Raw genomic sequence first — 21,137 nt, 5'->3', positions numbered from 1 at the left:
TAACCAAACTGAAACCAACTTCTCGACGAGCATTACGTACATCTGTATGGAACTGTAAACCAAAAAGAAATCAACAATGCAATAACAACAATGGGAAAAAAAACTCTGTTCAAATGAAAATTCCTGTATATTTCAGATTTACAATCGATTTAGAAACAAATATCAAAGTCTTAATTATTAACAGCAACTTTCTTAAAAACAATTTGCGTAACAACATTGCCAACTGATCCGCCAAACTTGAACGATGGTGTTGGTATTATTTTGAACAGTTCAAATTTTCCGGTTAGGCTGGTGCATAGCTCAGACTCCGTCCAATTGCACGATGTTAATATCAACAAACCGGAGTCTGACGTTAAATTGTACAGGCTTTGAATGTATTTTTGGCGCATTTCAGCCGGATTTTCTGGATGAATGCTAATCGCATCGTATGTGCCTTTGTCATGAACGATGTCGAATTTTTTGTCGCCAAATTTCTGTGCTATCTCATCGGTGTTCAGTAAATCGAGCACTTTATAAGTAATTTCCATATCTTGATCGGCTGCAATTTGTTTTGCCAATTCAATGGCATTTTCGGAATAGTCGACACCGGTTAGATTTTTGTATCCTTCACGATACAGCTCGACCAACATCATGCCATTGCCTGAACCTTAAAATATATGACAAAACACGAACGTTAGTACTTTGATGATACTAATGAGCACAACTTCAATTTACCTAAATCTATAAATTCACTCTCTTCTGCAATGTCATTCTTCAGCATCCAGTTAATCACACGAATTTGACTGTCTTCATCAAACCAAACCTCACCAACATCACCGTGCGATTTGTAGTTTTTGATTTCAGTATCATAGCTTTTATCCCAGTAATCTTTTGTACCCAACTCCGAACCATCCAATTCCTGTATTTCACTGCCTGACATTTTGTCTGTCTTTTGATGGATGCAATTTATTTATTCACTGCCAACAACTATTCTTTGCTTTGGACACAATAACATTAAAACCGCTTTGGACACATTAACATTTTTCGAAGCAGTTTGACACATGTCAGAATTGGTTTTACATACATTGGTGTGAGTGAATTTGCTTACGACATCTGTAATCAAAAGGTTGAAATCCTTTCCATCGAATTTTGGTTCATTTTAATGAAATATTTTCTTCAAATTTGTTTCTTCTGGATTTATTTGCTAATATTTTTTACTAATATTAAAGAAAAAAAACGATGGATATTTGTTCAATTTTGCTACCTCCAAATTCTTATTCAAAGCCGGTCGAAATTGAAAAGCATTTCGATTGATGTCGCCACCAGTATTGCTTAGCTTGACATTTCGACTGAACAACTTAGTTTATATTCTTCATGCAAAGAGTCTGGTTCTGAGTCTACTTTTGTGTTGTTTATAGCAATAGTTTGGTTTATTGAAGCTGAAAAAAAATGGCACAGCAGCGAAATCATCCGCAATCCAAAGAGGTTCTCTTGAAATCCTACAACATTCGCTTAAAGGAGGACTGCAAAATTATGTTGGAAAATTATTTCGGTTGGTAGTAAACACATAAAGAGCCGGAAAGTGCGGTAGGCAATTTAATCATAATCTTTTGTTTTGTTTTCACAGAAATCATAAAATTGGCCAAAGGAGAAAATGATTCACAACTCTCTAAGCTTACGCAATGCGAACAGGATACGTACGAGATGCAAGTTCGTGCTGCGAATATCGGTAAGCCCATTTGAAACATATTTGATATCGGTGCAAAATTGTTGATAGTCATTGTTCTATTCCAAACTAGTTCGAGCCGGTGAATCGCTAATGAAACTCGTGTCCGATATCAAACAGTATTTGATTTTGAATGATTTCCATTCGGTGAATGATGCCATAACAGCCAATTCACAGCTCTTTCGATCAACCCAGTCGGAATGTGATAAAAAACTGATGAACTTACGTGAAGCAGCTGCCATCGACTTGTACGACCTGGAAGAAGAGTACTACACAAGCGAGTTTAAATGAACACTTGCAAATAAATTGGATAACTAGTTGTTACTATAAATAAGACTAAATTTAAGGAAGAAAATTATGAAGAACGGAAGAAATAAATTAAGAGAAGAAAAGGATAAAATTTCATCAATGCAAATTACATGCAGACTAATGTTTTTAGGGTTTATTTTTACTAGATGCATACCGGATAACAGACTTCTGTTTTATTTTATCGTTCGAGGAAGTATATTTGGAGACACAATTTTAACTCGTATCGTGATGTGCGATGTCAGTAATGAAGGTTTGTATTTATTTATTTATGACGAATTCTCACGAAACATGGTCAAACGTGTGAACTATTCCACAATATATTCATAAATACTGAGTCTAGATCATTATTCATTTTTTATTCTTCTTTTTACAATACAATCACTGCTATTTTTAATTTTATTTATCGGTTTTATTAGTAAATTACTTTTGTACTCAATATCAATATCACATCTCAAATCTTTGTTAAATATTTTATAGAAAATGGTGTTTGATTTCGGGTCAGTTTTGTCAACGCAGTGCGCTCCTTATAAAAGGAAAACTCCTTCGAAAGAAATTTTACATTTATTTCGTTGAATTCTTCTTGAAATAGTCAAACAAATTATTTACGAAATATTATTTCTGTAAATTGTTCTTCAAGCTTGAATTGGTTTTTTGTTCTTACCACAAGAAAATAAATAATTATTTAAATAGAATCAGTTACACATAGAACCGATGAAACTTTGTAATTTAATTGTTCATTTGTATTTACTTTATCGCAGTTCTTGTTGACTTCACGGGTTGATGTGCAACACACATCGTTGTACGATAACTTTTCGCAACAAAGATCCATTCAAGCATGTTAAGTACCGTTTATCCTAAACATGATGGCAAGCTTACATGTTTGTTTTTACAATTTTATGGAAAGAAAGAGGATATTATTAATGATTTTGACTTCATTCGTACTTACTACTTGTGATTGATTTTGACATATTTTTCAACATTTTAAATGTTATATTTAATCAGTAATTTCTTTTCTGTTTTTTATTGGTATTGATTTTGGATTTATTCTCACCTTCGACCATATTGGCTCTTCAATATCGTCTAATAATTCATATTCAATCACATAAATTATCTGCATTGTTACCCCTGCTAACATATACTGGATTAGAAGAGAGTGATTAATTTATTGTTTGTTTAATAAATTAAAAGAAAAAAAACTAGATTTTCCTCGACTTTTATGTTTTTTCAATACCATCAACGGAAATGGAAATGAAGACCAGAGTAAAATTATTGAAAGAAACAAAAATGCTTTCATCATTTTCGTTCCAGAATCGATCAATGAAAATGCAACGATTTTCTTCCATTCTGATTTCCAATTGATTTCCCTTCGTTATTTTAACTTAAATAAATTCAATGGATAATACTGACCAGGTGGAAAGGCAGGCTAACTATAAAGCATGTTAGTCCCAACACCGTCTTACAGTGCACATCACCCACGATTGTCAATGTAATAATTTTTAGGCACGTCCAATATGATAACTGTTGCCCGTTGTTGAATTTTAATGGATCACCAGCAAATAGTCAAAGGGAGTAGAGTGCATCACACAGAACGAAAAGAACACAACAATCGAGACGATGATTTTCAATTGAATTTGGAAATTTTTTTGTAATTCTAGTTTACAATACAATACTTACTCGTATAAAGAAGAAAACCAGAAAAATGTTATTTAATGCGAAATCTATTCGCTGTGTGATACTTTCGTTGAATGGCACACACCTCTCAACATATTTTTTCGTCGTTATTGTATCGATCAAATATATAATGAACGATGCAACATTTAATATGAAAACGAGCACCAACTGAAATGAAAAAAAAATCCATAATTTCTGTTATTACCATTGAAGAATATTCTCTGATATTTAAGGAAGCGGACAAAAGACTAATCATCTCTGAAATAGGTCTGTCTCATTTTCAAATTGCGTGTAATTGCATATGATACACGTGTCTTTGAGCTCATCACGTTTCTTTGAAACATCCAAATTGTATGCAAACACGATTTCTAGCTTGAAAAATATTTTTAAAAGTAGGAATACTCAAGTTAAACGCAAATGTAGTTCGCACTAAATTCCGAACGATTTCGAAACACACTTTTTGACAATAAAACACTGATGCTGCTTGTTTTTTGGTCGAAAGATGGTCGTTATATTCTTGTGAAAAGGCTATACGTAACATCTTTGTTATTACAAATGATAAGCGTGTAGCGAAATTACACTTGCCACTAATTTTCGATGAAAAATACAGAACTTTAATTAGTAGTATTTACACATTTCCAGATATTTTTACGTTGAAACATGTGAACTATGTGGTTTTTGTATTACATTTTAATTTTCATCGATTTTTGGCCTTTAAATATTATTGCTGGCACATCAACTCTTCACTTTAGTTTCAGTATTAGCTTGGAATTTGAAAAAATGCATAAATAACTACCAAAATTCTGCCGGATTTTGTGGTGTTTATTTTGGCATGGATATGGAAGAAAGTTTTGAGCCAGCCAAATTCCTGATTTATTTGCACATCATCTTCCTGGTCCTCCTCCGGTTCCTCTTCATTTTCCGACAGTTCTGGCTTATGACAGAAGAAAAAAGCAAAAATTCGCCATAGCAGAACGATCAGAATTCCAGTCGAGAATGAGATGAGGCTCGACAGCAGAAACATCCACCATTTTCGTTCATTCAAACATATTTCCTCTGCGCTTAGATATGAAATATTAGCTACATTTGTCACATTTGCTGCGTATTTTGTTTTCAAATTTTAAAATACATGAAAAAGAAGAGAATAGAATTCATACGATATGTATTAAAGAAGTTTTTTTTATCGATTTTAATAAATTCAAGCCTCGATTTGAACGCAAAATTAATCATAATTCATACGGAGTTTTGAACTTATTCGAATCAAATAAAATTTCGAGGCGCACTCGAGATAGAGGGAAAACGCTTCCTTATTTTTACCTATTGTGGTTGAATTAAGTGATATGTGTGACATTAAGTAATGTGTGAGTAATGTGTGTGACATTTCCTATTCAGGCTTATGGTACAGGAAGCAGTCGAATTTATTTTCTCGATCAAAAGAGAAAATTGAATAAAAAGAAAATTGTGCGTTTTCTGTAGTTTTCTTCTCTTTGCCGTTGGTTTTTTATTGATATCTTTTAGAGACTGCTGTTGAACATAGTTATCCCAATTTCTTTGAGCATATTTTCTTCTGTGTACATTTGCTAGTATTTTTGTGGTATGCAAAGCTGTATATTAGTCGTAACAAGTTGACGTTACGAAACGGTAATACTCTAGTTTTGGCAAATGTTTTACTGTTTTATTTAACACACGCTGAACTAGCTTTAATGCTGCAATACATTGATGCAAATATGCCGATAACAACAGGAAGTATGCTGTGGCATGTGGTAATCCGAATCAAAACAAAACGTTACTAATTCACAGGCAAACACACACATACACGAATCAACGACGAAAGTAAAAGTGCTCGAGGTCCCTATACACTTTCACTTGGATCTATGTTCCAATTTAATGAATGATTTTCGGCACTTTTTTTTCTTCGTTGCTTCTTTCGAAGTTTTCCCTTTTCATTGATTGAGATATTTGTTTCGGGAATTTCACACTTTGGAAACTTTGGAAAAATTCGGGACGTTTTAAACATTATTCATGTTTTTATTGGATGTATAACGAGCTGAAGAGCGATACACACTTTTGCGAACCATCTACTGTCAAAACGAATACAATTCATGGGAATGTATACAGAATAGAGTATCTCCATTGCGATGGCGCATGAATAAGAAAAGATGCATTTAGACTCACAACATGTGTACGTGTGTAGTTGTGTGTAGTTGTGTGTAGTTGTGTGTGTGTGTGTGTGTGTTTTGTTTTGTTTTCATAGATTTGCACACCTTTCGTCCTTTAAGCAGAATTTATTCCATTTTTCGTATCATCTGTTCAATAATAAATATTCTTCATTTATTTTATTCTGTTATTTATTTTTCCACGATGAATTCTTGTAAGAATAAACCGATTGTAAAAACTATTTCACAATAAATGTACTTGAATGTCTAATTACATCAAATCCTTGAGAATCCTGTGTGTCATTTCAATCACTAATCAATAATGTGTATTCAAAAAAATGAACCGATTTAAAGGAGGTAGTTCGATCATACTTAGATACTCAATGTTATGGATGTTTCATTCAGAATTGTTGAATGCAATTATTCATTGTAGTGGTGTTGAAGGCCAACACTATGTGCCAATTAAATCTATGGGACCAGGCGCAACTTTCGTGGAATATAAACTATTTGTCAATTGAGTTTTAAGGGGTGAAAAATGCATCGAAAGTGTTGGGGATGAAATTTTTTAACATTCGAAGGCGAATTTAAAGTATACACCCAACACGAGTTCACCATGGTCAGATTTAATATTGAGAGCCGCTTAAGTGACTCCATAGTTCAATAATCTTCGATCGTTTGCCGATAACAGAGGAAAACATATGCACGTGTTAACGACGTTTGAATTCCAAGATTATTAAACGTCTGTTCTAAGTCATTCCACCAAAATCGTTCGGATTTTTTTTTCCGTACATAAGACCATATTGGAGTGAAAGAGAGAGATTCCACTATTTTTCAGCGTTCCACCGGAATTATTTCTCACACATTCCACTCTTCCTAAAGTTATCGGAATAATTCCGGTGGAACGCTGAAAAATAGTGGAATCTCTCTCTTTCACTCCAATATGGTCTTATGTACGAAAAAAAAAAATCCGAACGATTTTGGTGGAATGACTTAGAATTCCAGCCCCGAATACGACACGACAACACATGGAATCATATATTCAAGCATATTAATAAATTCAACTTCTGGAAGTCTTCATCTCCCCTCAATAGCGTTCTCGTGCATTATCATTATGTAGAATTGTGAATCATGAAATTGCAGACAAAATTTTGAGACCGAGCTTACCTGTTGTGATTGAATCAAGTAGAAATATCCTTAATTAACGACCAATATGCGATCTTTCTGTATGTTCTGTGACATTTTTCATTCACTTCCACCGCGCAAAGTAAACAAATACAATAAAAGAAGAACGTGAAGTATGAACAATGGATTTTTAGACTGAAGCTCTTCAAGTTGAATTTTTTCGTACAGAATCAAAGAAATTAGCATAAGGCGATAGCTCGAATGAAAATGCGGCAGAAAAAATCAGCAAAAGCCTTTAATGTTTCAAACGCTTCGGATGGATGGCGCTGTCAGAAGCTCTCTGAAGCACAATAGAAGTGGTGAATGTGATTATGACAAATCATATTTGTGTTTACGTTTAGAAACGTTGACTGTCAAAGTAGAGAATGTTATGTTAATATAAACCAAAATGCCAACATGGCGGGCCAAAATGCTGTCATGGCGGATATCTTTCTCATTAAACTATACATGAAAATATCTCGAAAACGGCTGGGAAAATCGGCAAAATGGACCGTGGTGTCACTCCCTAAAGGGAGTGTAGACACCCGGCTGGTTTGATGGCCCAAAGTTCAAATCCCGTGGATTTGAGCTCATCCATGGGTTCTCGGGATTTGGCCTGATCCCAGCACTTGCCCTGTGGTGAAATTCCATACAAAACATGAGTGTGACTTGTAAAGATGCTCACAGGAAAGGAAAAGCTGGGAATCAGACCAAATCCTGAGAGCCCATGGATCAGCCCGAATCCACTGGATTTGAGCTTTGGGCCATCAAACCAGCTGAGTGTCTACACTCTCTTTAGGGAGTGACACCACGGTCCATTTTGCCGATTTTCCCAGCCGTTTTCGAGATATTTCGATGTGTAAATATTTATTGGTTTTAATTTACCACTTAAGAGGTGAGTTTGGATAAATTAGCAGAAAAGCGTATTAAAGTTCGAAATATTCCATCATTCTAATATATTTTCACTAGAGGCGCTCTTACAAAAATCCATCCATTCAGCCTCCATAAGAAGCAATGTATTGCTATCGGATTACGGAAATTTGTATTATCTACAATGAAAGTTGTTCATAGGTAGATGATATCACTAGTTGCTCATGGCAGTTTCAAGCCTATTTAACTAAATTATGTAAAATGCTTGTTTTTGCTTCAGATTCAAAAAATCACTTTTGCATCTACACTTCGTTATGCTTCATGGTATGTTGATATGCCTAATTTTATTTTTGTAATCGAGTAACGATAAAATTCTCCACCTGAAAAGTCTGAATCAAAACATTTTCACCCATACATTCACAACTTACTAACGCAGTGATAAAAAAAAAACTGATAATCTTACGTGAAGCAGCCGCCATCGACTTGTACGACTTAGAAGAGGAGTACTACACAAGCGCGTTAAAATAAGTTGGATAACTAGTTGTTACTGTAAATAAAGCCTCGTTGTGAGAAAGAACAGAAACAGAAACCGAAACAGAAACAGAATCCTGTGAATTTTCTGTCGTTGGCAACAGACAGAAATGACAAAAAGTTTCATTAAAGTGTCATTGGCGCCATATTTTTGTTGTCATCACACTTACTTTCCATTGTGTTCATTTGTGTTTTGTATATTGGTTGAAAAAATAAAAGAAAAATTCCGAAAAAAGTGAAATTCAATGCGGATGACGAGGAAAAGATCATCGATTTCATCAAATCAAACGAAATTTTATACAATGTGAGGCACAAAAAATTTCGCGACACCGAAAGCAAAAATCGTTTATGGTTGACATTAGCAAGTGATTTGGGCATGGAAGGTTTGTATTTTCCATTAATGTATTTGACACATCATTGATTTATTTATCATTAATTGAATTGTATGGATCTAGTTGAAGCGGTGAAAAAGAAATGGGTAACGATGCGAGATTATTTCGTTCGTACAAAAGAGAAGAAAACAACCCGTTCTGCGGCATCAACAACATCAAAACGAGATGAATCGCTTTCGTTTTTGCTTCAAACATCCACTTTAAAGAGAGCGTAAGTTTTAATGTCTCATTTTTTTTACTCGAATCGTTCAAAATATATTATGTTTTCAGAACGATTTCATCATTGCCATCAAGCAGCACACAATCCGACACACAATCACTAGTTGACGAAGATGTTCTTATCACCAAGAAAACAGAACCAGTATCCGATAATATGTCAAACGCTGACGCAACATCGTTTGCAGGGTCGAACTCAGAATCTTACCTCAGCCGGGATGGTTCACCTGCTCCTTTTTCGGAAACACCAGTGTCGAAAAAACGAAAGGCTCTGCAAATGGAAACGAATGGAATTTTGCATGAATTTTCGGCCCAACGTCCAAAACCATCTGATTTCATGCCACAAAAACCAGCTGATGATATCCAACAATTCTTCGATTTGATGGCATCAACAGTTCGCAAGTTTTCGCCGCTGTCAATTGCTCGACTCAAACTAAAAATTGCTCAAATCATCGGTGAAGAAGAAATTGCTTAGGCCACAACAAGGCTTAAGACTTATAAATGTAAATCATATACAGGTTAATAAATGTTTAAGACTTCACTTCTACTAGACTCACCGGATAGCCAATTTCTGTTTCTAAATTGTATCTTGCGTCTTTAAAATCAACACTGGAACCAAGGCAATTCGATGTTTTGAATAAAAACTGCGTACCAGACTTTTTTTTGTTGTTTTTATCAATTTTATTTTGATTTTTCCTCTTAAATTTTATTAAATTTGTAATTAATTAAGACAGAATGAACGTTAAGTTTTACACTGAAGACAAAATGTATGTCTCTCTCACACACACACATGAAAAAATTTGAAGGAAATTATGTTGGCCTTTTCTTTTCATCAAGGAGGAAGGGGGGAAGAACTCTTATGGTTTACGAATAATTCTTTTTAAAATTTACTCCCATGCTAATTCTGTTTTTTTTGCGTATTCTGTTTGTGTTGTTATTTCCATAAAATAATCGATTTACTTTTGCAATGTCTATTTGCTGTAATTGATGATTGATGTGATTAATTGATTTAGTTTCCCATTCTGCTGATATTTTTCCTATGTATAAAATGAAAATAGAGTTCAACATTCGAAACGAAATTGGGAGTCGTGTGGTATATTTCGACCATCCACACATTTGTGTGGAATTCACAATCGTTACCTCAATCGCAATGCATGTTAGCTAAACGCGTTGAATAATCGGCGTGTTCGATAAGCGCTTGTTCGAATAGCTTCTCAATTAGTTTAAATTGAATTGTGAGCCTAATCCCCCGAGGAGTAATTTAATGGAAAATGGTATGCTCGTTTAAAGGTGCCACATAATTTTGGGCAATGATAATAATGTTGCCGATTGATCGATGAGATTCGGTTGAATGTGAATTATTGGTTGTATGGCCATTTGGAATAGAGGAGCGCAAAAGTGTTCGTTCGTTTGTTTTTTTTTTTCATCTATGATTTGTGGTGGTGTGTGTTTTCATTTTCATCATTTTCAAATATGTTTCGGAATTTAATGTAATTCGGTATGAGCTATCGCTTAGAGATATATGAAAATAGTATTGAAATTCTGCATACACGCACACACATATGCGGTGTTGCTCTTTTCATATGTTATGTTTTGATGGACACAAGTTTTATAATATATAACAACGGTATGCACTAATTTATGCGTTATAAATTAAATGTTGATGATGCTTGTTTGTTTAATGTCTAAGTATGGTGTGGGTGTGTGTGTGTGTGTCTCTATTCGCAAAACCGTGGATATTTTTTTGTCTTTTGTTTCTCTTTCTGTTTCATTTTGATACTGGGTCAGAACTAACGTGTTGATTTGCTTCATTTCGTTGTTGGGAAACAATAAAACAAAAGTATGAAACAGATTGTGTTGTTATTGTTATTTGCCATTACTATTGGATTTATCTTACTGTTATACAATTATTTAATCAATTGAAAACATTCAAGATTTTACACAAAAAAAATAGGAGGAATACAGATAATATTAAAAACAAAGAATGGTGTTCATTGCATTAGATTTATGTAATATTGTGTTGATTCATGTCGATGGATTAGAAACCAAAACCAAGTGTTCCATATGAGGATGGGACCCACTAGTAACTATCATTAACCTTGACAAAAATTACATTAGGCATAAAGGATGTGGTTTATTTTATTTTAATTTTTTCTTTCTTCATTATATCGTATCCATTATTGGAATTTGCGTGCAGAAGATGATAAAAAAATCAAACAATGGAAGAACGATAAATCGAATAAAAGTTGGGTATCTTTTCATTGACCGTGTTTGCTTATTTGGATTTTATTTTTCTATTTCGAAAATTCGCTGCGTCCAAATATTTGATTTCTTTTGTTTTTTCAATATGTATATACGAGAGATGTGAGATAGTGAAGAGGAGGAGGAGGAGGAATTCTTTTTTTTTTCTTTTTTTGATGTGTTGTCATTGTGAATGGTTGGAATAATTCCGTTTTCTTTTTGTGTCGGGTAATATGCAATGTATTTATCCTTTTAATATAGTAATATAATCTAAACTATTGGATAAAATTGTATGCTTACTCATACATATTTAATCTTAATTAGTATTTTTTTTTGCCATTTCATTTTATTTATTGTAGGTTTTTTCTTCTGTTTTGTTTAAACTTCAACGTTTAATTAGTTTATACTAAAAAAAACTGAAAAGAGAATGAAAATGATGATCATGTCACCGAAATTAACTGACTCATCATCAAACATTTATTACTTCTTTGTTTTGTGTCGTGAATTGTTTCTTCTTCTTTAATTTGTTGTTTACTGTTCCTTTCGTTCTTTCGGTCTTTTTTTTTTTAGATAATCGCATCGAATAATTTCTCATTATGATCAACTGAAACGATGATTTATATTATTATTTTGTGTTTTTCGAACGTCATTTCTACAAATTGGAATTGGCTGATGATTCATTGTTTTATCATTGTTATTTGATTTGATTAGTTTGGCATTAAAGGATATTTCGATAAATTTACTGCTTTTGTTGTTGTTCTTGTAAATGAGTTGCCTATATGTGTGTGTGTGTGGTGATTGAAACTAATTTTACGTGCATTTTCCATTTCTATGAGTGAATGTTAAAATTTTTTCTGTTTACTTTTGAAGATTTCACGATTTTTTTCTTTATTTTACGTTTTGTTTCAGCTTTAAAACAATTTACACACAATTTTTTGGGAAATATGCCAACTGAAACGCCAAACGAATGGGGGGGAGAACGGATTACAATCATTTCATTTTTTTTCATATGTATACATATATATAAAAACAACCCAAATAATTTGTTCAAATTGTAATTCAGTGTCTGAATCTACAAAAATTTATTGTATTTTTTTTATTCACTTTTGTTTTTTTTTTCAACAGACGCCTCCAATAATGGAAAAAAAATCTGCTTCGAAAAAAAAAGATCAATATGTGTGTGATCAATCAATGGGGTATTGCCCATACAAAAAAAAAACTGAACTCTTTTGAAGGAGGGTGCGATAGTTCGATTATACTTGGCTAGTTAGTGTTACGGAAGCTTTATTTAAAAACAATTGCTGAATGCAATTTTTCATCGTAGTATTCTTGTTGCTGTAGTTGGTTGTTGTTGTATTTTATTTTTATCTGCAATTTTGTCGCGCGATTTAATCAATACCTATTATGTAAAATTGCTGGTGTTTCTTGAAAACTGAAACGGATTATTTACGGAATATAATTTTTGTGGATTATTCTCCAATGTCGAGTTGATTTTTTTGTTCTTGTTGTTGTTGTTGTTGAATTTTCATTTTTTGTTTGTGACGATTGAATTGTTGATTCAATGGTGTGGCTGTTGCCGAGCGCTTAAGCATGGCTCTTTCGTCCATCTATGATAGAAGAAAATAAAAAATTGCATAAAAATAAAATCAGTGATATTGTCCGAAAGTGAGAAAAATTCGGTCAATTGTGTATAAATGTCTGTGTTGTGCTTACTTTTGTCTTGTTTTTTCTGTTTTTTGTCCTTGTTACAGTTTTTGGTGATGTCGCGGGTTGGTTTGCAAGACGCATCGCTGCCAGCACGTACATTATCTTTTCGCGACATGGATCCATTCACGCATTTTGACCATTCACCCTTATCGTAACGGCAAGCTATACATATTGTGTTAATGTGGTTCGACCAAAACGAGCAAGGAAGAGAAAAAAGCAACGAAAAATAAAAAGAACAAACACATTGTATCATCAACATTCATTTGACATGAATTTCACACCATAAACGGTGTGTATATGTATGCTATATATGCTATGTGCGATTGTTGTCTCTCTATTCCAGCATGAGCGTCAACAGCTCTGTTGGTTGGGCCCCATAAAAACCATTTTTTCCCATTCATATCATTGTTATTTGCTCATTGTTTGGAAATAATTCGATGATTTTTTTTCGAGCCTTTAGCGTTTTGTACAATAGGTAGAAGCGCAAAATATCCGATAGTTTTAATACGCACAAAACATATTATAAAATGGCCTGAAAGAGCGTAAGAGATAACATATTTCCAGGAGAACAAGAAAAAATACCACCGAATTTACAGCGAGAGAGAATTTACAGAGAAAAAAAAACACATTATAAACGAACATTTATATAATGGAATATTTATAATAGAATCATAATGAAAAGTTAATTTAGATTGAGCTGAACCACGGGTGCAGGACCGCACAAAAAACTGTACCTATTCAAATGAAACGGAATCGTGTTAAAATTGGAAAATTTCGCTACAACAACTCCTATTTATTTATTTAAAATGATTCGTTGAGTTGAACTATCATCAAGGTGTAATCAAATTAAATTTCCAGGCTTTTTGATGTGTTTTCGGTGCGTTTTTTTTCCTTCTCTGTCTACGCCCGCCATTCTCCCTCGTTTGTTGTATATCTCTATAAATTGAACAATTTCATCTCGCGTGCGAAATGTAATATGCGGCGCAGTAAAAATGAATGGGAGGAATCATTGCAAAATCACATTTTCTGTGTAATTCATGAGTTATGATAAATAATATGCAGCACAATGCACAGTTATTGGCGAGATAAATACGCTGGTGAAATCCTTTTTGTGCATGTGTTTCTCTCTCTCTCTCTCTCTCTCTCTCTCTCTCTCATTCTCTTTCTCAATAGATTATTTAATACAATGACCCCTGTCAGCTGTGTGTGTTCTTATTAAAAAAAAAAGAGATAAACCAAATCAGCGCATCATTGAAATTGAAAGAAAACGTTGAGTCTAGACAACTGTCAGTTAGCGAATATGGGTGGGTAAACAACATTGTCTGGTTCAGTTTGATACTTTTTCCCTATATATTCTCTTCTTCTTTTCTGCGCCAATATACCAGGCCATAGAGTTACGACGTAGGCGTATGATAAACATATATTCGAGCAAAGTAAGAAAAAAAACCATTTTGCTCGGTGAAAATTTGACTTGGATCAAACGAGATATAAGAAGATGAAAAGCAGAAAAGAATAAGAAGAAGATGGGAAAAAAAGTGAGATGTGAATAAAACGTATTTACCTTTTTTGCATTTCTTTTGAATCGTTCTTGTTGGTATACAACCTTCGTCACCCTTTTTCAGCGATAAGGTTCGTGTTCTGACATTGGTTTCTGCATTACATTCAGTCCATTGGCTTTTTTCATATCGACAGGATGCTAAACACGTATGGAAAGTTAAACGAAACGAGAAAGAAGAAAAAATTGTGTGATGAGTTTTAAAATGTGGGTAAGAAACGGAAAAAAAACATGCAAAAGAAATGAGTTTGCAAAAGATGCTGTTGGCCCTCCCTCCGATCCGATATATTTTGCTCCGTTCGTCACGAAACGACGATGCCATCACCACGCGCGTAATTGAATGTTTAAATATAGATATGCATATTCATGTTTTCATTTTTTTTTCTCTTTCTCTCGCTCGACTAAAACTCCTTCTTCAGTTTCTTTTGCTCTCTATGTTACCGAGGGATTAGAGTCTGTCAGATTAGCGTTTGTTTGTTCTATATAGATGTATTTTAGTTTCATTCAAACATTAATTTGTCAGGCGTTTAATGAAAATAGATCCTGGATCATGGCATTCTGACTCTTTGCATTAAAACACATTATCGCCGGTCGCGCGCATCGAGTAAAGGATAACAAAAAACACAATTATTCAACACAAACTTCAAACTTAACAGATAAAATACCGAAGTGAAAATAGAACGAATGGGGAAAACAGAAAACGAAAAGAAGAGAAACGAAATACGAAGCATAACTGAATCTACAATGAAATAATATGCAGAATAGAAATCATTAAGTAAAAAACTTTTTCGAATGAACTGAACGGCCACCGGGGCACGCGGTGCTGTTGAGTTAGTAAACGAAAAACAGATCGCCATTTCGAATGAACGAACAAACATAGACGGGGGAAAACAAAACGAACGAAAGAACGGAAGAAAGGAAGGCAAAATAACAACAGCAGCAACAACGAAAACAAAAACAAAAACAAAAATATAATGTACATGGAAATGAAAATGAAAATTAAAATTAAAAATAAAACTTACGAGCTTTTTTCTCGACTTTCTCATCGGACTTTTTTCTATTATTAACTCTTTTGTTTTTCTCCTTCTTACCAGAGCCAGATCCATTGTTGGCGCCATTGTTATTTTTCGCACCACGTACGATGCGGATTAATACATCATGATCATCCTCTTGCCAAGTCTCTTCGGCTACGAGTTGAGCTTTAAGCGGTAAGGCACGCGGTTGTTCTTCGACCTCCGTTGTTGTCGAACCGTGCGTGGTTTGGGGAAGGAATGACATTACAGTCATGACCAAAATCGATATTAACAGGAAGTTCTTCATGTTTGTTGGTTTTTGTTCGTTTGATTCTGAAATGCCATAAGAATGAAAAATACGGAATCAAAATAAATTTCTCACATTTCGGCTGCTTCCTTTTACTTTCATGATTATTATTATTGTTATTGTTATTATATATATAATATGTATCTGTGCTATCTTCCGTTTTCTATAGACTATTTCATTTTATTTCATTTTTTGGCAATTGGAGCCGCCAGTTGAAGCGGAACCAAATGTGAGACGAGACACAAGAAAACTCAAAGAATTTTCATGAACAATCTCTCATTCCATCTGGTTCGGCTTTCCTTTGTCTGCCCATTTTGTCCAAAATGTTTGTATTGAGTAAATACTATGCAAATTGGAAATCAATAATGATTTCAAGGAATAAATTTCATTCGATTCACATTGACTAAGTGCTAAAAGTTCCATTTAATTGCTTGAGCATTGAGTTATTTGCCAGCCAACTCTTGCTAAGTTTTGCAATTTGTTTCGGCTGAACGATGTAAGAGTATTCGTATTCGGTGCGACGGAGTGGTGAGGGTGGATATTTTTATGCTATCCTTGGATACTTTGACTGACTGACTGACTGACTGGCTGACTGGGGCGCGCTTGCATAGAAACTGGGACTTGTACTTGGTGCACTATGTAGAGACATGGAGCCTCATGACTTTTGAATGTTTTCCATTTATCGTTTTTGCCAAATATTATTTAAATTGTAGTTTGAGTTGCAATTTAGGGACAAATGCAATAAACATTTCAAACAAAGCGAAAAGTTCTGGAATTTGTATTCGACACGAAAATTGGCTAACGCAAACTTTCTTCGTTTGCATCGAGACGCAAATTTTTCGGAAAACTATACCGAACAGAGGACATAGCACGGGTGAGAACAAGTGAGCAAGCGAAAGAGAGAGAGAGAGAGCGCAAGTGAATGGAAACAGAGAAAAGTCGTCATCATTTGACTTTAGTAAAAGTATTTCCATAGGTTACATCCATACTTTTCTTGTTCCGACGTTGTTTCGTTTTCGTTTTCGTTTCGTGTTCTGTTCCAGCTGCAATGCGATAGAGAAGGAATTCGGTTTCCGCCTTTTATTTGTTTTAAAAGTGAGTTGCTATAGCATGAGATGTTTGAACAACTTGCCAGAGCAAACGAGACGAAAAAGGGGGAAAAAAAGAAGAAGGATGAACAGGCAAAAAGCTGTACACACACACACACACACACACACACACACACACACACACACACCAGAACCGTGTGACCATTAAGAGAGTGCGGGAGAAAATTGCGCGAAACTCATAGACAGGTGTGTGAAAAGACACGAGATCCATTAGGGTAAAGTCATATCAATCACGAATAAATGAAGGATTATGAAACATTTGAGCGGCTCAAACGAAACATTGACATTCGCATTCGCACAAAAACCCACACACACACATACACATATTTCTTCGTTCGCTTATGGCTTGCTCAAAACGAGGTTAAATTAACTCGACATTTATCACTGCAGGTATTAGTTCTGAATTCGAAAGGGCATTTGGTAAGTTCAAATCTTTGTTAGTCCAGTTATTTCCAAGTAAATAGTAAACTTAATCTGAACTGTTGTGAAAGAAATCTCTTTCCAAAGTGGTGGTGTGTCGATGGCGGCAGTGTCGACCGAAACTGTTCGCCCTACTCGGTGTGTGTATGTGTGTTGCTAATGTTTTCGGTATTCACGGGGGAATGGGACAAACATTATTTTCCACTTGTTTGTTGTTGCATTCGCCTGGCTATGGTGGTCATAGGGTTTCTCGATGTTTGTTTTCGATTCAGCTGTAGTTTGCTTTCATTCTGCTTCATTTCTTTTTCTCTTTCTCTTTTGTCGTGTGAATTTTAATGAAAAAAATGATAAATCGTTCAAAGTTCCAAACGCCATTAATCAGGATTGTTTCCGGTTGTTGTTTTGTTGGTCGGCTACAGATGATGGTGTTGATCATGTTCAAGTCTAGAGTTACACATTCACAACAAAAGCACTGCTACCGACCGCATCACTTTCATCAATCTATCTGTACCTCAGTTGGTCCGATTCCCCGTCACCGTCACCGTCGCAGCCGCTCTTGTTACCGTGTTCGGTTAACGGGCCATTCCAATGACCAAAACGGCAAAACATGTATCATACAGCACACACACACACACACACACCATTTGTGTGTGCGCGCTCGCCAATATCCAACTAGTCACATTAATTGTGTTGTCGCTTGATACTAGTTGTGTAATGCTTCATAAATGGTTGTTTACTTGTTCGTGAATGTACACTAGGCATTGTGTAATTGTTTGTATTTTCACAGGATAAATGGGATATATAATTTACGTTCAAACGCAAACCGAAAAACAAGACTGGACGAGAAAAAAAAAGAATTGCGACAAAACACCAAATCCTAGGGGCTAGGAACTGGGAGAACAAACGAGAGAGATAAAAAAAAGCATGATGCTAACATTTGTTCACGCTTTATTGTCATATATATACAATGACTATTGGCCGATACCACTTAATAGTTCTTTTTTTTTCTCTCCATTTGACTGGAGGGAAGGAGGTGTTTATATTTGCATTGCATTTACGTGTATTTGGCAAATCAAATATGGACAATAACGAGCCATAAACGACCACCACAACAAATGGAATTGAGTATTTTAAACCCCTAGCATCGAAACACAACATCAAAATAAACGAAATGGTATAAAACTGAATAAAATCATTAATGCAGTACTGGCTGCACGGGTGTATGTGTATGTTTGTGCATATATGCACTTGTTTATGTTTATGTATATAGATGGTATGTCTGTATTTTATCATATTTTTCCGGTATAACGAAAAACTATCAACGATGATTTATACAGTTGCATGATATCGATATGTTTCCCGAACTCATGCCACTTCCTACGAACAGTTAGTAGTATTTCGTCGATCGCGCACAGAGACCTACAGCGAAGAAATTGCTCTCTTTCCTTTCTCTCTCTCTTCTATCTCTGCCTCTCTGGTTTTTTATCTTCCCGCACCGAACAATGTGATGCTCCTCTTGCCAGCACCACCGCCACGACCACCACCACCACCACCGCCGCCGTCGTACTGACGAATACGATCTATGCAACTACGTCATAGCAATGAAACAAATTGCCGTTTTACGGTACAGTTTTAGTAAACTATTTCTGATTTCATTTGCAGCAGTTGTTTTTACGTTCGCAATTTGCCAAACGAGTTCTTCACAACCAAATTCCTATCGCATTGCTTTTGTGTATATCGTATATGAACAATTCGAACATTGTTCGCTCGTGTATTTTATTGAATGCGGTAATTAATGTGGCCAAACAGTTGCATTAACTCCCATAAAACCGACAAAAACTAATTATTTTTACCACGAGAAAAAAAAGGTTTCGCCAAATGATCATAGTACATACACTGCTGTACTTTGGCCAGGCTGCCTTTTTTATGGTTCTCGCTTCTTTTTTTGGCTGCCACTGATCGCCATACGACACTGCTGGCCAGCAAACCAGCCATCGAATATGGGGGACTGCATCATTGCCAATTGAATAGGCGAGAAAAAAAGCGAGTGGAAGCCATGAATAGATGACTTCGGCGACCGGAGAATTGATGTCGCATTTGCCGGTCGAAAAACGAGCCATTACCCAACTGACTCACTCTCAATGACTCAGTTATTGGCTCAATAACAATGGCTGATGTACTTGGTTTTGGTCGTCAACTAACGCACTCTACATAAGTTATGAGCTGTGGTGGCCATTTGCAGTGTTGGTGATATTGCTGCTGCCGCTACTTTTTTTACAGCTCCATTTCATTTCGTTTACTTCTTCATTCTCAATTTATTTTTGCATTAAAATGCCGATTCCAATGACTTCAATACACAGTCTCGTACAAGCAAATAATTGAATCGTTCATATAAAAACCATTTCAGAATTCAGAAATATTTTAAAATTAATACTTTATTTAAATTAATAGGTTTTCGGCTGTTATTTCGAGCGAAAGAGAGAGCACTGGGGCTAACATGTTCGAGAGAGAGAGAGAGAGGGAGAAAGAGAGAGAAAGAAAAAAACAGGCCGCTAACCATCAAAGTAAAAAGTGTTAGTTTTAACAACAGCAACCGGGAAAAAACAACAAAACCAGTGGAATCAAATAAATTGCCAAAATCGTTGGCATCGCTGGAAAAAGTGAAAAAGATGAAAGCTTTTCAGCGTGTATGTTGCAACTGGTTTTCCATTGATTAAAAAATCGCTTGATTTTTTGAAGTGTTTCGTTATTTAAATTCTTGACATTGCAATCCGATTTTCACATTTTATTAAAATGTTTTTCGTCTCGTTGGCTGCTGTTAGCATTGGGGGTTAGCTCAGTCTGGAATGTGATGTTGCACATACAAGCGAACACACCGACAAGCGAAAAAAAAGAGAAGCTTTCAACAGCCAACAGAAATCGAAAAAAAAGTAATACAAAAAACGATAATAAACAGCCAATTTTTTTTTCTCGGGTGGCAACCAAAACGAAATGGCCAGCAAAACGTTTCGGCACTGCCAAGCATTTCGGCAAAAGTTTAATTGAATTTCATATCTTTTGGCAGCGAAAGTTGCTTTTCCAATTATTCGTCGTTCGTCGTGTACATCGTCGCCCCACCCTCCCGCGAAAAAATGATTGCGTGGTAGATGAACAAAAGTAACCGAAAATTGAAACAAGATAGAAGAACTTTGTAGCGTTGTGCATAGACAAATAACTCTGTCGATTTTATGAGATGCTTGATGACAAAAATCAAAAGTTAAGTAATTAAAGTTTCGTTGTATGGAGCCCACGGGAGAAACGTGAATATGCACACCGCTTTTCGGTGAACAATTTGTTGTTGCTATTGCTGTTGTGGTCTTTTTTTTCTTGTCGCCGCCATCGACAAAGACAAATACGAACCGAGTGAGCGAGTGAAGTGAATGAGTGAGCGAGTGAAGTGAAAACCTCGTGCACACAATTCTAAGAATATATGATCCATTTGTAGACAGAAGCGTTTGTGATGAAGAAAAATGGTTGGGAATTATGTCAAATTGTTCTGGATTCGTGCCGGAGATAGAGAGAAAGAGAGCATCGTTCGTGATGGGCTTGCATTTGGTATTCATCCCATTTTGTCACACATATTTTTTTCTCCTTCTTCTTCATTCATTTCATTCATTTTATGGCGAATAATCCGGGCGACGAATCATTCTTTTCCATTGCTGTTTACATTCGAAACGCGAGTAGCAATCAATCACCGCAATTCAGCGACAGACATTTAAATATGCAGAAAGTAGA

At 35.2% G+C, this 21,137-nt stretch overlaps 5 protein-coding genes across 5 annotated transcripts in view; 2 read left to right on the top strand and 3 right to left on the bottom strand.

Annotated features, from left to right (window-relative positions):
* Positions 1-108: 108 nt before the first annotated feature.
* On the bottom strand, positions 109-1,092 carry LOC129577867 (EEF1A lysine methyltransferase 2). Its single transcript, XM_055465641.1, has 2 exons — positions 715-1,092; positions 109-646 (listed from the first exon to the last, which is right to left on the bottom strand). The coding sequence occupies exons 1-2, from the start codon at positions 917-919 to the stop codon at positions 171-173; spliced, it is 681 nt and encodes a 226-aa protein (XP_055321616.1). The 5' UTR covers positions 920-1,092; the 3' UTR covers positions 109-170.
* Positions 1,093-1,336: 244 nt separating this feature from the next.
* LOC129577871 (mediator of RNA polymerase II transcription subunit 22) lies at positions 1,337-2,123 on the top strand. Its single transcript, XM_055465647.1, has 3 exons — positions 1,337-1,531; positions 1,607-1,708; positions 1,779-2,123. The coding sequence occupies exons 1-3, from the start codon at positions 1,429-1,431 to the stop codon at positions 1,994-1,996; spliced, it is 423 nt and encodes a 140-aa protein (XP_055321622.1). The 5' UTR covers positions 1,337-1,428; the 3' UTR covers positions 1,997-2,123.
* A 133-nt stretch (positions 2,124-2,256) lies between these two features.
* LOC129577864 (calcium-activated potassium channel slowpoke-like) lies at positions 2,257-5,759 on the bottom strand. Its single transcript, XM_055465630.1, has 6 exons — positions 5,003-5,759; positions 4,482-4,783; positions 3,689-3,853; positions 3,422-3,532; positions 3,066-3,152; positions 2,257-2,885 (listed from the first exon to the last, which is right to left on the bottom strand). Exons 1-6 carry the CDS (start codon positions 5,064-5,066, stop codon positions 2,853-2,855), a joined length of 762 nt encoding a protein of 253 aa, XP_055321605.1. The 5' UTR covers positions 5,067-5,759; the 3' UTR covers positions 2,257-2,852.
* Positions 5,760-8,070: 2,311 nt separating this feature from the next.
* LOC129577869 (uncharacterized) lies at positions 8,071-12,370 on the top strand. The gene is made up of 3 exons (XM_055465643.1): positions 8,071-8,786; positions 8,859-9,006; positions 9,066-12,370. The coding sequence occupies exons 1-3, from the start codon at positions 8,780-8,782 to the stop codon at positions 9,484-9,486; spliced, it is 576 nt and encodes a 191-aa protein (XP_055321618.1). The 5' UTR covers positions 8,071-8,779; the 3' UTR covers positions 9,487-12,370.
* LOC129577868 (uncharacterized) overlaps positions 9,669-21,137 on the bottom strand; it is a 30,618-nt gene continuing 19,149 nt past the window's right edge. The window contains exons 2-5 of the mRNA XM_055465642.1: positions 15,537-15,860; positions 14,521-14,655; positions 12,966-13,121; positions 9,669-12,859 (exon numbers count right to left, since the gene is read on the bottom strand). Coding sequence (XP_055321617.1) covers positions 12,837-12,859; positions 12,966-13,121; positions 14,521-14,655; positions 15,537-15,834 — 612 coding nt within the window. The 5' untranslated portion in view covers positions 15,835-15,860 and the 3' untranslated portion in view covers positions 9,669-12,836. The remainder of the gene's footprint in view (positions 12,860-12,965; positions 13,122-14,520; positions 14,656-15,536; positions 15,861-21,137) is intronic.

This window comes from Sitodiplosis mosellana, unplaced genomic scaffold, assembly GCF_009176505.1.
Source record: "Sitodiplosis mosellana isolate CC-2019 unplaced genomic scaffold, AAFC_SMos_1.0 Smas_scaffold_6226, whole genome shotgun sequence".
Lineage (NCBI taxonomy): Eukaryota > Metazoa > Arthropoda > Insecta > Diptera > Cecidomyiidae > Sitodiplosis > Sitodiplosis mosellana.
The sequence above is the reverse complement of the archived record's forward strand: the minus strand, read 5'-3'. Positions and strand labels throughout refer to the sequence as shown.

Excerpts from the sequence above, each read along its gene's own strand:
- LOC129577871 (XM_055465647.1), top strand. The coding sequence starts at position 1,429 with ATGGCACAGCAGCGAAATCATCCGCAATCCAAAGAGGTTCTCTTGAAA. Across the intron at positions 1,532-1,606 it reads TATGTTGGAAAATTATTTCG|AAATCATAAAATTGGCCAAA; the intron begins GTTGGTAGTAAA and ends TTGTTTTCACAG. Across the intron at positions 1,709-1,778 it reads AGTTCGTGCTGCGAATATCG|TTCGAGCCGGTGAATCGCTA; the intron begins GTAAGCCCATTT and ends ATTCCAAACTAG.
- LOC129577864 (XM_055465630.1), bottom strand. The coding sequence starts at position 5,066 with ATGTCACACACATTACTCACACATTACTTAATGTCACACATATCACTT. Across the intron at positions 3,533-3,688 it reads TGGTTTTCTTCTTTATACGA|TTATCATATTGGACGTGCCT; the intron begins GTAAGTATTGTA and ends AACGGGCAACAG. Across the intron at positions 2,886-3,065 it reads AAGAGCCAATATGGTCGAAG|CTTGCCATCATGTTTAGGAT; the intron begins GTGAGAATAAAT and ends CAAACATGTAAG.
- LOC129577869 (XM_055465643.1), top strand. Across the intron at positions 9,007-9,065 it reads ACATCCACTTTAAAGAGAGC|AACGATTTCATCATTGCCAT; the intron begins GTAAGTTTTAAT and ends TTATGTTTTCAG.
- LOC129577867 (XM_055465641.1), bottom strand. The coding sequence starts at position 919 with ATGTCAGGCAGTGAAATACAGGAATTGGATGGTTCGGAGTTGGGTACA. Across the intron at positions 647-714 it reads GAGTGAATTTATAGATTTAG|GTTCAGGCAATGGCATGATG; the intron begins GTAAATTGAAGT and ends ATATATTTTAAG.